The sequence below is a fragment of the Arachis hypogaea genome, chromosome 13 (genome assembly GCF_003086295.3).
Source record: "Arachis hypogaea cultivar Tifrunner chromosome 13, arahy.Tifrunner.gnm2.J5K5, whole genome shotgun sequence".
NCBI lineage: Eukaryota > Viridiplantae > Streptophyta > Magnoliopsida > Fabales > Fabaceae > Arachis > Arachis hypogaea.
The window spans coordinates 141,122,539-141,139,686 of NC_092048.1; the positions used below are offsets into that span (position 1 = coordinate 141,122,539).

The 17,148-nt window shown below is 31.6% G+C and overlaps 1 protein-coding gene across 2 annotated transcripts; it reads left to right on the forward strand.

Moving 5' to 3' along the window:
* The first annotated feature begins 10,366 nt into the window (after positions 1–10,366).
* On the forward strand, positions 10,367–14,777 carry LOC112792317 (uncharacterized). 2 transcript variants are annotated; one of them, XM_025835507.3, is made up of 3 exons: positions 10,367–10,844; positions 11,368–11,424; positions 13,394–14,777. In XM_025835507.3, exon 3 carries the CDS (start codon positions 13,414–13,416, stop codon positions 14,491–14,493), a length of 1,080 nt encoding a protein of 359 aa, XP_025691292.1. In that variant the 5' UTR covers positions 10,367–10,844; positions 11,368–11,424; positions 13,394–13,413; the 3' UTR covers positions 14,494–14,777. The 2 variants fall into 2 exon arrangements, with proteins under 2 accessions (XP_025691292.1, XP_025691293.1); XM_025835508.3 differs by having other exon boundaries at positions 10,372–10,844; positions 13,382–14,777.
* The last annotated feature ends 2,371 nt before the right edge of the window (positions 14,778–17,148 follow it).

Here is a 17,148-nt window from a genome sequence, read left to right on the forward strand (position 1 = left end):
TGTATATGTATTTTTAATTATAATTTATAATAAATTATTGTAATTACTTAAATTTCTTTTATACTTTAACAAATAATTTGCATTTTATAGTAAAATAAAAAAAAATTCGAAATTGCTTTAACAAATTGTTCATGACCCTCATTATGTCATCAATAAAATTGTATGCACAAAGGATCTAAAAACTTTTCAATTATGTGCATCCCTTTTAAAAGATCTTAAAAATATCGGCTTTAGTTAAAAATATTAATAAAAAAAATGGCATCTTAGCTCTAGAATTGGCATGGCCACACTACACTACTGTTGCCGAAGATTTTTGGTCCTTAATACAACATATTGCATTCTATACCTAATATTTCTACCTCAAGTAAAAATATTGATAAATCTTCATTTAAATTTTAGTTCTAAAGTTATACATTCTCAATCTTCATTTGCACTATTAGTCTCTATCTTTTAATGCTTCAAAAAAACATAAACTTAAAGAAGGAAGAGAAAAAAAAATTATCCAAAAAATTAATATTAAAAAACTTGAAAAAAGATATTCAAAAAGAACATGAAAATATTACTGTCAATCATGAGTTAAAGAATACTTACCTAATACGGCCTTGTCAATCATGCAATTTAAATTTAAGTTCATCTTATCAAACTTTATGCATCCAATTTCAAATGTTAGTCATAAAATAAAACTTATGCAAACTTTAAGATAATATTTTTAAATTTTTTTTATTTTTTAACTTTTTAATAATTGTACCACCCAAAGTGACATAAATATAGATTTCTAAAATGGAATGGCATTGCAAAAAGAAGCTTAGTAATTACAAAATTTGCTTTTAATAGGAAGGTGTAAATGGTTTTTAAGATATGTTGCATTTTTGCTCACATTCATCTTTTAACTTTACAATGATGCTTTAAGTACAATAAATATAACAAAGCACACCAAAGATTAAGAATATGTTCAATTTTTTTAACGGAAATGTTTAGTAACAAAAAAAAATCAGCCAAAAACCTTTTTTAATCTTTGCTAAAAGCAAGGACTAATACTACTTTTTACTAAATTTCACAATAAATATTGTAAATCCTAATTAGTTCTAAATTTAAAATTTCTTATCCAACATCTTTCTAAACAAACAAATACAAACAGCATCTATAAAGTATGGAGTTACTCAAAATTTAATAATGCTAATTATTATTTTAAAAATTTCTCATAAAATCGTGTATAAATTTTTTCTAAACCTTAAATTCTAAACCTTTTTTGTTCAGCTGTAAAAAGATATCATATTATTTCAAGTCAATATCATCTTTTTAATTTAAAATCAACGGCAAAGGATATCCTAGAGTTAAAAATTATATCATTTAAAAACTTAAATCAAATTATTTATTAATTTTATAGAGCATTCAATTTATGCTTAATTAGTTAAAATGGACTCGATCAAAGGGATCTCATCCCCTCTATCAATAGTGAATGAATGAATAAAACTATATAGCCTCAAACTTATCACTTGATGTATAAAATTATAAAAATAAATCTATGTGCTAATGCATCAATCTTTCATATGAACTAAAAATCTTGAGGAAAACAATACCTAGCCAAAATTAAATTTCGTGCCAAAAACTGCTAAATTTTTAATAAAGTAAGGTTCGCTTTTTAAGTTAATTATACACCTAACAAATGTTATCACAAAAATATTTTATTTGCAATGAAAATAATCCCTTTTAAATTTTTAATACTACCAAAATAAATTATGTACTTTGACTCAAAAAAGTTTAAATTGAAGCAAGTATTTTATGGAAAGCAAGATTACCATTTTGTCAAAACTCATGGTGCATTACCAACAAAACTCTGCTACATATGTCTGTAGCTCAAATTAATAGAGATTACAGCTAATTTTGCTAGTATGTCTAACATTTACTATTCTATTTTAGTAATTAGACACATTTTTTCTTATGAAATTGTATGAATCAAAAAACAATTAAATGAAAATACCACATAGAAGAAAAATTGGAACTTCAAGATAGTAAAAAATGAAGAATCCAAGTCTCTTGAATCTTGCTATATAAGCCTCTTGATGGCTGCAACAATGCACTGAAGCATCTAACTTGTGGATCTGTGAATTCCAAAACTAAAGACAGGTATATTCATGGTATGCAATTAAAAAAGCAAGGAATAAAAGGAGGAAGGGAGGACTCAGATCAAAAATCTGGTATTCATTTAGTTCATCAATGAGGCTACCAGCCATGTCTTGATCACAAATTATAAATACTCTTCTTAATGTCCTTACACATGTACCTATTAAAACAACTGAAAATATGATGGAATCAAATATTATTAAAACTAAAGTACATGAATCAATGTTAAGAATAAAAGGTTAATAATTGCTATAGCTCCTGGTGATAAAGATCTTTATACACTTTCTCAAGTTATTCCATCTCATCATTATTTCATCCACTTTGGTCTTCCTCAAGTGTTCTCTCCTCTCCATTTTCTTCCTCTTCTTGTTCCTCCTCATCCTCCTCACCAAAATCATTGACATCAAAATCACATTTTTCATGCTCCATCTACATCACAAAAACAACTCCTCAATCAAAAATGAAAAATAATGAACCACTATAATTGCACAACATTTTAGAGAGTAAATGAGTAAGGAAACAGCTAATGTAGTCCTTAATACATGTGAAACATTAGCACTAAAAGTAACACCAAAAGCAAGTAATCAAAGAAGTTCTATCTCTATTTGACTTGGCAACTACAAATAGTTCAAGTTGCACAGTAAATGTTCCTCTTGCTGCTCATAAAAGATAGCATTTTGTATGCTTTAAATTGTTTCAGAATTCAAATTCATTAACATGTGGATCAAAAAAACAAAACAAATTGGAGCAGAGGGTGACATCTTTGACAACTCTATACACTATTTTCCAAAATAAAGAACTAACCTTCAGTTGACAAACTTATAAATGGTTATGGACTTATGGGTTTACCATTTTCCCCATTACAATATCTCCATTTTTCCAATCTAAACCACACATGCCAACATGCATCGGAGTAATAATTAAAATAATGTTAAAAGGCTCCTCTTAGGTCCTAATTTATGTTTTTATCCGTCTGTATTTGGATAACAAAAGTTGTTTCCTCCCTGTCCATGATTCAAAAGTAACAATAACATCTATTATGGACATGGAGCAAACCTAACTTTTTCAAATAAAAAGTGAATACATGTATAACAGAAGCCAAGAAATATATGACATCATATTACAACCACTTTCAAAATCATTTTTGCTATCAAGCTATGTTGGTGCACCTCTCATTAGTTTGCTGGAAGTTAGGAGTGAATCACTTGCTAGTTTACTACCAAACCTAGATGAACTAAATTCATTGAATTAAGATGGTTTCCTAAATTATATGGACTATCAACAAACACTATCTATGCAGCAGTTTCTTGCTGCTCTTTCAGGATTTCACCAGTGAAATTCCAAGTTGTTATATCTATTAGAATGATGATCCATGAGTGTGACTGATGTTAATTATTTTAGAACATAAAAAAGAAGTAAGGCTACTTAGTTAGAGTACATGGAGAGTATTTAGTTAAATGACATGCACCTCCAAAATTTAAATAAATAATTTATTTATTTACTTAACAGAACAAAATGAAAACGAAAAACCTCCACCCTACCACATTATTATTATCAATCTCATAAGCTTTACGCTTCATAACATCCTTTGTTTCATTAATCTTGCTCTGCAAAACCAAATTGTGTAATTTTTCTTTGCGACTCTCCATTATACAGGGCAATAAGACTCAGATCAGAGATATGAATCAGGATTACTTATTTATGTTCATGAAACATCATATTCACAGAACCAACAAAAAAAACACTTCAAAAAAAAATAAAAACAAATATATACCTTAAAGGTATGACACACTTTGTATTCTATGAACTAATTCTTGCTCTAAAAAATAGGGGTGACATCTATGACAACTCATTCATATATGCCTGAAATAAAAAACAGCAAAACAAAATCAACAACAAAAAAATTAAAAACTTGAGGGAAAAAGAAAAAGAAGACAACACTAATGTTGAAACACAAAGCCCAATAATGTTAAAGATAACAAAGAAAGACTAATATAGCATAAGAAAGTAGAAAGGTTCTTTTGTTGCAAATGAATGAAAACATTAGGAGGAAAAAGAAAGAATGCATACACTTTAGCAAAGTGCAAAATCAACATGACAAAATTGATCTTTAGACTAATATTTTAAATTTGTCCAATCTCGTGTTTATAAAAGTTTGCATATTCTAAGTAGCTTACTATATCCAAATTGAGGGACCATTTCTTGAACTAAAGACGATTCTTTACTTATAGTCTTATATAATAACATAATTTAGATGAGATGGTAACTGAACTTTTTGCGAATAACATGATTCTGCTCTTTTAAATTCGGTTTCACCTCATTTATCTTGTGTAACACAGAGTAAAATAAAATTTCTTGTATACGTAAAACAATTATATACCAACATAGCTTTTCATGCGCATCCAATTTATATATTAAAAAAATAAAAATAAAACACTAAGCAAAAGAAAGAAGAAAAAATACTAAGCGTGAGAAGAACTAATAAGTAATAAAAGAATTAGAGTCATCACAACACAATAAAATGATTTTAAATTAAAAATAAAAAAAACATAAAAAATTGATAGAGGGAAATGGCTAAACTTGGCCACAAAAAATCATATGTAGTAAGTAAATGTTACTCAGACAAACACACACTTGGGTAATTAATACTATAACATGGATTTGGTAATCCTCTAACGTGAGCATAGTGGTAAAGTGTGAAAGAAATCAATCACGTTGGCAATGATATAAAATTGCATAAAAAACAGGAGAGGTATTACAATCAAGATAACGAAATTTCAGGAAATCACCTATACCTTTGGGTGAACAATACCAAAATTGTCAATGTGCTTTTCGTTGTAAATGATTCTATCTTGTCTACCTGCAAAAGACTCGAGCTCCTTCAATAAGCAGTAGAAAAGTAATCAGTAAAAAGTTAGATTTTCTTTAAAAGAAAAAAGGGAGCATAACACATGCAAATATATAAAAACTCAAAAAATCTATGCAACAGACGCCATTACACTTACCTCTAATCACTCAATATAGTAACTTAATTTATCACCGGATGAAACCAAAGAAACGTCATTCTTTTCCATCACTCTGTCCACTAAACATGAAAAATCTGCAAAACACGTGGTAAAGTATGAGAGGCAGCAACATTTGCTTTAAAATGTAGATATCAAACATTTATTACAGTTAAAAAAGGAAAGAAAAATATAATTAGTCAATAAAACAAAAAAAAATAACTGATCATCATTTAAGTTTAATTAAACAACCCATTACCAATCTTCATCAACATAAAAACCGTCGAGGCCCTTTAGAGTAATAGTCGTTAATATAAGATCACATATAAATACAGGCATGAATCTCATTGTCACCAACTGAAACAATTGGTTCTTCTAATGCATAGGTAGGGTTGCTCGGCGGCTCGGCCCCATATATCTTTAATGTCTTAATAGGAACATCTAAAAATCCAAGTGAAAATTATACAGTATTAAATAATTCAGGAATGTCCACAAATTATGAGTATATATTGGATATAATATGGATAATCAATCAGTACATGAAGGTGTATAAAACACTTTGAAAATAAAATTAACACCCATAAACAAAACCAAATTTGGGCCAAGTTTTAATAAAAGCACATGTATATATTTTTTTAACCAATCATAATCTGTAACCTACAAAATTTTATGTAAATTTTGCTCCAAATATTAGTAGAACTCAATCCATAACATTCACAGGAAAATGACAAATTCAACTCAATCCATTTTGGACTATGATTAACACCCATAAGGAAAGTGTTTTGTATAAAATATTTTAAAAAAAATAAAATATAGTTTTATTTAGGAAATACCTTTTGTTTAAATCTTTTATGTCTTCAGTGCTGATGTTAGTCTTCCATGCCCTCCATTAGGCCTCGACCACTTCCATCCATCAAACTCCCCTTCATTCCCGCCAACTGATCATAAAGCAAGCAGGTATCATTAAATTGCAGGCAAATGCTAAGCAAAGATGACACAATGAATACACAACACCACCACAAAAAAAAAATATTTCTCCAACAAAATAACCTCAGGTTTCAGCAGCAACACGAACTTCATCTTCTTTAATGTTTTTACTGAAGCATGGATTATCATATACTCGTTAAACAATTCAACACTGACAAATTACTCCATTTCATTGGCATATGGAGAATGAAGTCATGAACTAAGCTGGACTAATGGCAAATCTTCTTTTGTACGGAATCATTAAATTAAAAAATTAAACAATTTCATCATCTTGATTTCAACTTTTAATTAAAAAAATAAACTATAAAAATGGTATCCATATTCTGAATCTCTGCCGGGAGCAACTCCAGCACCCTGTAGAGAACCACTTCCACTCCCTCAACGCCGTCCACGCCCTTCTTCAGCCTCCTTGCTAGGCCTTCCACGTGCCCATACATTGAGTAAAACTTAATGAAGATCCTCAGCCTCGTAGCAGCGGCAGCCACCCCATTCGACGATGCTTGGGCGTTTTTGGTGATGTCATCTGTGGAGGTGTTGTCACGGGGGATCGACACCGTCTGAGACATTCCGGCAGCAACGGATGAGAGAGAATCGCCGGTGACACACCTTCTTCTTATTGGGAACGCAATCTCCTGTTTTCCCGCTCAAGATTTTCAATGGAAAAAGATTTCAGAGGATGAGAATGAGAGTTTTAGAATGTCAGGGGGGTTCGAAAAAAAGAGGGTAGTTATGAGAGTGAATGGGAGCATGAGGAGATAGATGAATTAGGAAATTTGTTTTATTGGGCCAAATTTGAGCGGAAAAATTCCCGCTCAATCAGCTGTACAACCACTTCCTTTAAAATCAAATTTGGGCGGAAATTTTAATTGGGATTGCTGCAATATCTTCTTTCAAGTGAAAGAGAGGGTTTGAGTGTAGAACAGTTTTAGAATTTGAATGGAAAATTGAAAATTTTTGAAATCAATCTGAAGGCGCGCAATCATCCAATCAAAAAGCTAGTATTTTCACTTTCTCCAGCTAAATGGTGGTTTTGGGATTGCTGCTCGATTCACTCCCTTCAATCCACTGGACAAACGATTCCCCTGAGAACCTTACACCAGGTAAGAAGTTCTTGCTGAGGATGGGATTGCTGATGCCACTCTTGTCTTTGTTCCAGCAAAAAGCCAAAAGCAAAAGAACCTTGCAACAGTGGAAAAAGGGCAGGATACGTAATTACTAATGTATATATAGAATAGGATTGTAATTTCAATAGAAATAAAGATACGTGTCAATTGGAGAAATGCCAAAAACAGTTGAAAAATGGACAGGTGTTGAAATATGTGAACGGGTGTCACTGTTTTGCAACTCTTCTTTTATATAATAAATAGATTATATTTAAAAAAATCGTGAGGTAGGAGGAAAGTGTAGCGGGACGCCGCACTTAATTACGAAATATGTTTTATGTATATCAGGATATATATGTGTTGGTTTATATATTTTAAATATATATCTTAAGGTAATTTACATCAATAAATTAATTGAAAATTAAATTTATACACATGTCCTAAATAAAAATTAGTTACACGTGACCTCCTAAACAATCATATATAAATTAAATATGGCTAACTTGCTTCAAGTATTTACATATAAATTTGATTTAGTAAGCATTCAAGTAAATTGAATTAGACCAATTTGATTTGCTATAACAGGATAGAAATTACGTCATTTTTTAATCTTTTAGTAAATCTGTTCAGCTTAATTTGATTTGCTTATACAAAAAAATTACAATAAATCGGTTTATTGTAGTTTGTTATATCTTATAAATACAACCAAAACATTTGCTCCTCTTAGAGTTGTATTCATAATGGATATTAATAATAATTTTTTAGTTATTGTATACTGGAGAGTAACGATTAAGAAAAAAATGTGAAAAAAATAAAATTTATTAATACGAATTCAATAAGTGGTTTTATTAGATAATCGATGAGTTTTGTTGAGTTGCAAAGTACTATAATATAGAAACTAAGAGTCTGTGGTATTAAATATGTGAAAAAATTATTTTATAGGATTCCAATTTTTGTTATGAGTGTTTTTGTGAAGTACGACTAATAGAGAGTAATGAAGATTTGCAAGTTTTGTTTTATGTCGTCATCAGTTTTCCAAAATAAGAACCCATGAATTATTGACTAAGTTTAGAGATGTGGTCACCAGTTCAGGAGAATCTAATCGGAATCCTCAATCTGTAACACTGTCAGGAGCTCCTGTTATTGCCTCTACGTCTATGGCTATAGTTGCACCTAAAACAGTGTCGGTAGCATCTTTGTCCTTTATAATTGATCTAAACTACGTTCATAATGGAGAAATTGGTAATAATCATTCTTTTGGTGAGATTGCAATTGTGATGGCTACTTCTCCTGGGATCATATGATCTTCAGCGGGGTTAGAAAACCAGATTCCATAAAAGATGTACTACGGAATGATGATAACGTGGAGTCTCCTATAATAGCTAAAGATAGTGATGACAATTTAGAAAAAAGTATTTCAGTTAGTCGTGGTGGCTCTTTGACTTTTGGAATTCAATAATATCCATTGTACTTTTCAAACATTAAATTTGGAGGTCATGGCACAATAGGACTTTCTAGACTTAGAATCCGAATTTGACAATAGACATTCACAAGATACATTAACTCTAATTGAGTTTTAAGTTGATCAACAGTCGTGCTAAGTATCCAAACTTATAGCATCCGTGATGAGTTTGAAACAATCTTATCATATATGCTAAAAGGTGATCACATTCTTATCCTACAAAGTTAAAGTCCAATTATATCATATATGCAAAATTCAATCGTGGTGTCCCACCATATATAGAACTAAAATTCCTACAATTTTACATTCAACTATAATTACTATCTATCTAAATTTAGTTATGATCAACTATTCTAAATCAGTATTATCACCAACATTTATAATTTAAAAATTCTAGTCAACAATTGTGTACGACTACTCTAACTAACATTTATAATATAATAATATAATAATTCTAATTTACTAATGATCGCTAACATTTCTAATCTAACATGAAAATAAATTTTGTGTACTCACCTCCCCATTAATGTTGCTAGCAGTATAGGTAACTTTATCTTGTCAGTAGATACGGTCCGAGTTGTCCTCTATAACCGCAGTTTTAAACTTTGTCATTTTGTGCCCTCTGAATTCTTATATAAAAAAATAAAAAATAAATAGAATAAGAGGCGAATTATGTTGAGAAACCTTCTAAGTAAATTAAATTTAGGTGATTCGATTTATCATTCAATTTTCTGCTTTTATAAATCGAAATTACGTAGTTTGATTTACTATGGAACAAACTTTTTCTCTTTACTGCTCTAGTAAATTAAATTGGTCTAATTCAATTTACTTAGATGCTTGTAAAATCGAGTTAGCCTAATTCGATTTATATAGAACTATTTATAATAAAGATGCAACTAATTTCTATTGAGGACATTTGTGTCAATTTGATCTCTAATCTATTTAGAACAGGATCCGTCAAAGAATCCTGGTGCTAACATGATATCAATATTCTTTTACATTCTTTGCAATTTTATAATTATGAAGGATGTGGAACAAATATTCTAAAGGGTCGCTATTAGGGGTGTTTATGGAATGGATCGGACCAGGTTTAAGTAGACACAAACCTGATCTTAAAAGAATAACGAGTCTGCTTTGACTTGACCTAAAGTGACCTAAAAAATAATTCGGATTAAATCGAGTCAATCCGACAAAACATTAGTATATGCAAATTAATAAATTTTATATATTAAAATAATAAAATTTTACTTTTAAAAATAAACTTAAAAAGTGTTATATCAACAAAAATAATACCGTATAATATAAAAAATATTAATTAAATTATAAAAATATAATATAACATGACTAATTAATTAAAATATATATTTTTTATTGTAAAAAAATAACTTCGAGCTGGACGATCCAAAACAAAACTTAAATCCAATCCAAAATAATATCGGTTAAAAATAAAAATCCGAATCCAATAAAATTTATCTCGGATCTAGACCAAATTTCAGACTAGAACGGATCCTGAACACCCATAATCACCGTAAACCGGGTAGGAGCCGTCCCATGGTCATGTCACGTGAAAAAATTATATTTTTTATTTAAATAATTTAATTAAGTAATTAAATTTTTTTTGACAAGTTTTAACCCAAAATCAATACTTTACAGTTTTGTCATAAATAATAAGGAAACAGATTAAATCATTTGTGGTGAGTAAACCAAACCGTAGGGACGGAATATGCTCGACTGTGCTGCGAATTATACTGGGTGGGTACGTGGGTTGAGGGAAACAGAGCACGTGAACCCGCACTTCCTGCTCAGCGCCTCAGCCACTTACATCGGCCAGCGCGTGTTGCATATTCTCCATGAAAGAGCGTGTGCTGCCACACTGTGATTAACATACTCAAGAGTAGCGTAGAAATAACTCCATTTTCAGTTTCTTTCTCAGTGGATTAACCGATTAGGATTTAGGAGAGAGAGAAAATTAAAAAACTTCCCCCACTTCTCTCTCCGTTCCCCAATTCCCCTCTTTCTATCGGTTTCTTCGCCTTTGCTTTCGATCCTTGCTTTCTTGGAGAACCCTATTCCCTTCTCTCTCATTATTTCTCTCTCTTAAACTCCCTTCAAATTCGCTTCCTTTTCATCCATTTCTACTTACCCCAATTTTTTCTTAGCCGCCTGGTACGAACCTCCCTCTCTTCTTTTCACTTTTGCATCTCAATCTTCTCTCTGGTTTTTAAGATTTTTTTTTTCAATTTTTCATTCGTATATCTAACATTCTTAATTTTTGCGAATCTATTTCCTTCGCTGGTAACCAACGAAGCAAATTACCCAGTTGGCCTTTATTTCGTTGCCCCAACTTAAATTTTCGATTTTTCTCCAATTTCCTTTGGTTTCCTCCTCCTCCATACAAATGGGCATTCCCCTTTTTTATTTTTTTTAGATTAAATTGTTTTTTTTTTTATTTAAAAACTATTGTTATCAGCGTTTAAGATTGGATCTAAGACGGATGGATGAATTGATAACCGTGTGCTTGTTATTTAACCGCCATGTTCTGTTTAATATTATATTAATTAATCTTTCTTAGTTGTCTTTGCTTGCTCTCCTTGCCTTTGCATCTTGCCACCTTGTTTCCTTTACTCAATTATACGAACATCTCACTTTGTTTGTTCTCGTTGTTGCTGTTCCATTTGTATATAAACAGATGCACTTTGGTCTCTCAAACTAATCGGTGGGATTCATTTACCTCAATTGCGAGCTGGTAAGTTTACTCTCCTCTTTATGGTCTGAGTTGGCAAAATGTGGCTATTTCCAGCAGTTGTCTTTGGTTTGCTTCTTCAAGTGTTGGAATTGAATGCTTACTTCACTGTTGCTACAATCTATTCTTTATTTTTAGTATTTATCTTGCATTTAGCTTGATTTTGGAAATTAAGATAGTAATCTTGTTTCCTTAAGTGCTCTTACAAATGCTATAAATGTGATCTTTTCGTGAAAGTTTTTTTTACCTTGTTGCGTTGGTTTGTTTCTCTTTCAGTTTATGTATCATGGTCTATTCCATTACATGAGCTTGTCAAATGTTCTTTATTTTTGTAGTAAGGGAAGTTTTGTCAACATGGATTTTGTGATTTGATAATGTCACTTGATTATTATTCAAGAGCGTACTATCCAATTGTGTTAACTATGTGCTACACAAGTCATGTTTTAGACAGCCATCACAATGATAAAGATAGTTCTTTTAGTTATCCTGGCAGTCATATAATGTGGCACCATGCACCCACATGGCACATGGATGAATCTCTCTCAGCTGACCTGTGCTACCTAAAGTTAGGCTAAGAATACTGCCAAAGTAGGGAACTAACGTAGGGTCTATGTTAGTGGGATTAGAAAAATGCATTCTTCCATGCTTCTTCTTAGAGGATACCTCATCTGCTATATCTATATTCTCTTCCCTGTCGAGTGGGTCCTTTTATCCAAAGTAATTGATAGATTGTTCTACTTCTATAGAAACAAATATTGTTAATTTATAGGTTCATGTTGTATTTTGCCATGGCTAAAAAAACTCTTCTGATGTAGTTTCACATTTGAGTTAAGCCCTTTCTTCTTTATTTTTTAGTAAATTGAACTGTACTCATTGGAGGTTCATGTATTGTCTCCCTTTTAGGCACAATTGAGGGAAGGTGCTTGGTGTGGTTTTATCCTTAGAATTTGTTAGAGCATAAAACCTCTTATAGATCAGACAACTTGTGTTCAATCCGTATCTTCCTTGCATATATCTACCACCATTTGTTGAGGGCTGATATGCTACTTAATGGTTCTGATGTTGGCAGGCAACGATGCTTATGTTTTGTGATCCCAGGACAGAATGTCCCCCCCCCCCCTCCTCCTCCTCCTCTTGTGTTTGTAATGATGTGTTAACTAAAAAATGTTGCTCCGGTGTACTATTTTCTTTTGCAGTATTCTTGGTATAAATCTTTTAGATCATGGATCAGTGAAGTCCAGCTCAATTTTTATATTAAGGAATTGGATCTGCAATGAAATTAATACTTTTTATATTATGGAATTGGATCTACAATTGAAGCTGACAGTTATCTTCTGCAATGAACATATCTTGTACTCTCGTGCCACATTTGAATATAATTTATTCTTCTGTCCAAACCCTCCCCATATTTGTAGGATGTGTCGATAAGTGATAAGTACATATTTGTAGAATGTGTCGATAAGTGATGTGTCTGGTTCATTCTTGTTTTGCTTTTATGGTGGAATCTTGATTTCTGTCTCTTAATCTGGGTTTTGTTGAGGAGATATTTTACATAAGCTGTTGTAAAAACCTGTATTATCTTGCCACATTCAACAATTGTGGAACTTTTAATATTTGGTCGACATGTTGGAATGCTTGTGTAATCTAGATAATTTTCATTCTTTAATAATCCATAACACTCTAGTAACTGATTCCTTTCACAGTTTGGGTGAATAACATATGATAGTATGTATGTTAGCGAACTTTTTTTTATATATTGGATTATGAGTGGTGAATTCTTCAAAGATGACCTAAACTATGTGTTATACGTTGTTGTGTGCTTTTACAAAACGTCAGTGACGTTTTGTTTTTTCATAATTAAAATAATATTTTTTTACAAAAGTCTTCTGATAATTAAAAAATATATATATTTTTTTATTTTGTATCCCTAAAATAATTGATATCCTTTTAACTTTTTCAGTTCGAATTTCAGGTTCTGTTGTTATTTTGGATATGGCAAAAGGAAGCAAGGGACGCCAAAGGATTGCTTCTCGTCAGTACAGACTTACTCCATACCCATTGGCCTCTTGCAAAAGGGATATTTGTGAGGAGATGTGCCAGAAGAAATGCTCAAAAGTCTTGGATAAGAAAGAGCTTGAAGATGTGACTTGTTCTGTGTGCATGGAGTATCCACATAATGCTGTTCTTCTCCTTTGTTCCTCTCATGACAAGGGTTGCCGTGCCTACATGTGTGGAACTAGCTTTCGTCATTCCAACTGCCTTGATCAATACAAGAAAGCTTACACAAAAGTTCTCTCATCAGAGAATGGACAGCAGCTGGGGCAAGGCTCCATTAATACTCCCGTTGTGATACAGGATTCTAACTCTCCTCTCGAAACAAGTGAAGTCACAGAACTTGCTTGCCCACTATGCAGGGGTCAGGTTAAAGGTTGGACTGTTGTGGAACCTGTGCGTGACTACTTTAATGGAAAGAAAAGAAACTGCATGCAGGATGACTGCTCGTTTCTTGGGACCTATAAAGAGTTGCGGAAGCATGTGCGGGCAGAACATCCCTTGGCACGACCACGTGCAGTGGATCCTGCTCATGAACGGAAATGGAGATGGCTTGAGTGGGAGCGTGAACGGGAAGATGTTATCAGCACAGTGACATCAACCATGCCTGGGGCAGTGGTTTTTGGAGATTATGTTATAGAAGGACGGCAGAATGGACTTGATTCAGATGAGGAGGAGGGTGGTTTTAATCCGGAAAGAAATGGAAGATTCCAAATGGGTATAGAGGCAATGAATTTCTTCCTCCTGTTGCATGCTGTTCGGCAAGGGAATGACCTTAACAACCTTAGTAGACGATTGAGGTCTGAGCTTTCCCCCAATCATGTAGCAGGTCAGGATAGGGCCATTGAGCTAGATTTATCAGATGAAGAGAATGATAATGGTGCATACAATGAAGACAACGATGATGGTGTATCTCTGGTTAGCCGGCTCCAACGCCATGGTGGTGGAAGAGTTCTATTGAGTCGCTCAGGTAGAAGGCGAAGACGGAGAGATGCACAAGCAAGGATTGGGGATAGTTGAAAGATTGTCCTAGTAGCAGGGAGGTTGGAAAAGGAGAGTTTGGTAGGTATATATTTAGAGCAGAAATTTAGCAATTAGCACCATGGAAGTGGTGAGTTAATAACATTTGAAGGGTTTCTTTCCCTGAAACAAGAAAATCAGAAGATGGGCATTATTATTTTGCTTTTTCGTTGTAATTCCTTTCACATGTACATTCCTACCTTCCTCCTATCGCTTTTGCACATTCTCAATTTCACTTGTGTAATCATTCGATTTTATAAAATCTTTTGACGAGTTGATTGTCATGTGAAGGATCCTATACATGTTTGAACAGGTGCTAACTCATCACTTGAACTACTATCTATAGAACATAGGAATTCTGAATCGCTCCCAGCAAGGAAATCAATTATTATGTCTGGTTTTATCAAAAACATGTCAGAAGAATACTAACTCTGCATGCAATGGCCGTGTCTTAGAAATAGACATGATTGACAAATCTCCGAAGTTAGCGTTGGCTGCGTGCTATCGCCTCCTTTTTGCTTGGAAATCTATACAGACTTATTTCAGCCATTTTAAAAACACATTTCTTTTTATAAAGCACAAGAGGTCGTAAATGTATTATAATTGTTGAAAAATTTTTAAGTGTATGATACACTCGTATTTAATCTTAATTATAAAAAATATAATATATATATATATAGTTAATAATATATATAATTATAATATGTATATTTTTTTGTTTACAATTATTTTATCAGAATTTATTATTTTTTGTTATCATTTTTAGCCACTAACTCAATTTTTTTTCCAGTAATTCAATAAATTCTGCTGGCTCTTTAACATTTCTCATAAAAATATATAAAAAAGATGTAAAAAAATATATTTATAATATTTTTCTAAAATCTTCATACTTGTTTCTTTTAAGTTTTAACTATATTTTTGGTAAAGTTTATTTTTTTATTAGTTAATACTTAATACTCAATTTGATCTCTGAAATTTGAAGTCAAATTTAATTTGATTTTTAAAATTTTAATGGACTCAAATTAAATCCTAAAATTTATTATTGTAACTCACATTAGCCCTTGAGTTAATCTATGTTAATGACGTGCTTATTTTATACATTAACTTATGATTTAGATTTCTCGCCCAATTTTCATGTATCAAGCCAAGAACCCAAAATTTTCAAATTGAACTTGTCACTGTCGTCTTCATGAGGATATTGAAGAGCCAATTAAGTTTTAGGAGGTCTAATACGTCTCAGTCGTATAAATCTAGGTGAGAAGTCTAAGTTTTAGCAAGTTAACGTGGAAAATCAACATGTCGGTCACAGAAATCAGCTAAGAAACTAACATGAATTACTATTGTAAATTTTGGGAATCAAATTGAGTCCATTGTAATTTTAGGGATCAATTTAAGTCCGACCTCCAATTTGTTTATTTTTGTTGATAACATTTTTTTAATTTTAAAATATTTCTAATATTTTAATTTGAACCTTACCTATAATAATATTTTTCTAAAATCTTCATACATGTTTCTTTTAAGTTTTAACTATATTTTTGGTAAAGTTCATTTTTTTATTAGTTAATACTTAATACTCAATTTGATCTCTGAAATTTGAAGTCGAATTTATTTTGATTCTTAAAATTTTAATGGACTCAAATTAAATCCTAAAATTTATTATTGTAACTCACATTAGCCCTTGAGTTAATCTATGTTAATGACGTGCTTATTTTATACATTAACTTATGATTTAGATTTCTCGCCCAATTTCCATGTATCAAGCCAAGAACTCAAAATTTTCAAATTGAACTTGTCACTGTCGTTTTCATGAGGATATTGAAGAGCCAATTAAGTTTTAGGAGGCCTAATACGTCTCAATCGTATAAATCTAGGTGAGAAGTCTATGTCTTAGCAAGTTAACGTGGAAAATCAACATGTCGGTCACAAAAATTAGCTAAGGAACTAACATGAATTACTATTGTAAATTTTGAGAATCAAATTGAGTCCATTGTAATTTTAGGGATCAATTTAAGTCCGACCTCCAATTTATTAATTTTTGTTGATAACATTTTTTTAATTTTAAAATATTTCTAATATTTTAATTTGAACCTTTTTTTAAACATTTAAAATAATTAAATTTCAATTACATCCTTACCTAATTTTAAGTTAGGAAATTTTTTTTTCAATTTTATCGCTATTTTCATCAAATGACCAGAGTCATAACATTCTTTCATCTCTCCACTAATACCACCATTGGTGTCATGACGGAGGAAATTTAGACGCAATAGAGGAATCTTGAGTAAATTCCTATAATGATTCATGAAATTCACGTAATTACCTAAAATAGTCTTTAATATCCAAATTTTTCTGCAGTAGTCATAAAACACTAGACACCATAATAGTTCCTGTGTCATTTTCGGTGTTGAGTCAGCATTCAGAGTACTAATGTAGCCATCTATTACCACGTTGAATGGTTTTAATGGCTAGGTAACGTGGATTCATTCCAATTTAGACTTAATTTGATCTCTCACCCAATTTATAACCCTTATCTTATTGTGGAGAGTGCTTCTCCTGTGTTCATCTTCATCATCTCTTTTTTTCCCTTCATCATATCAACTTGTCCCATAAATTTATAAAACTATCAAAATAGAAATATTTATACATACCTATACATAA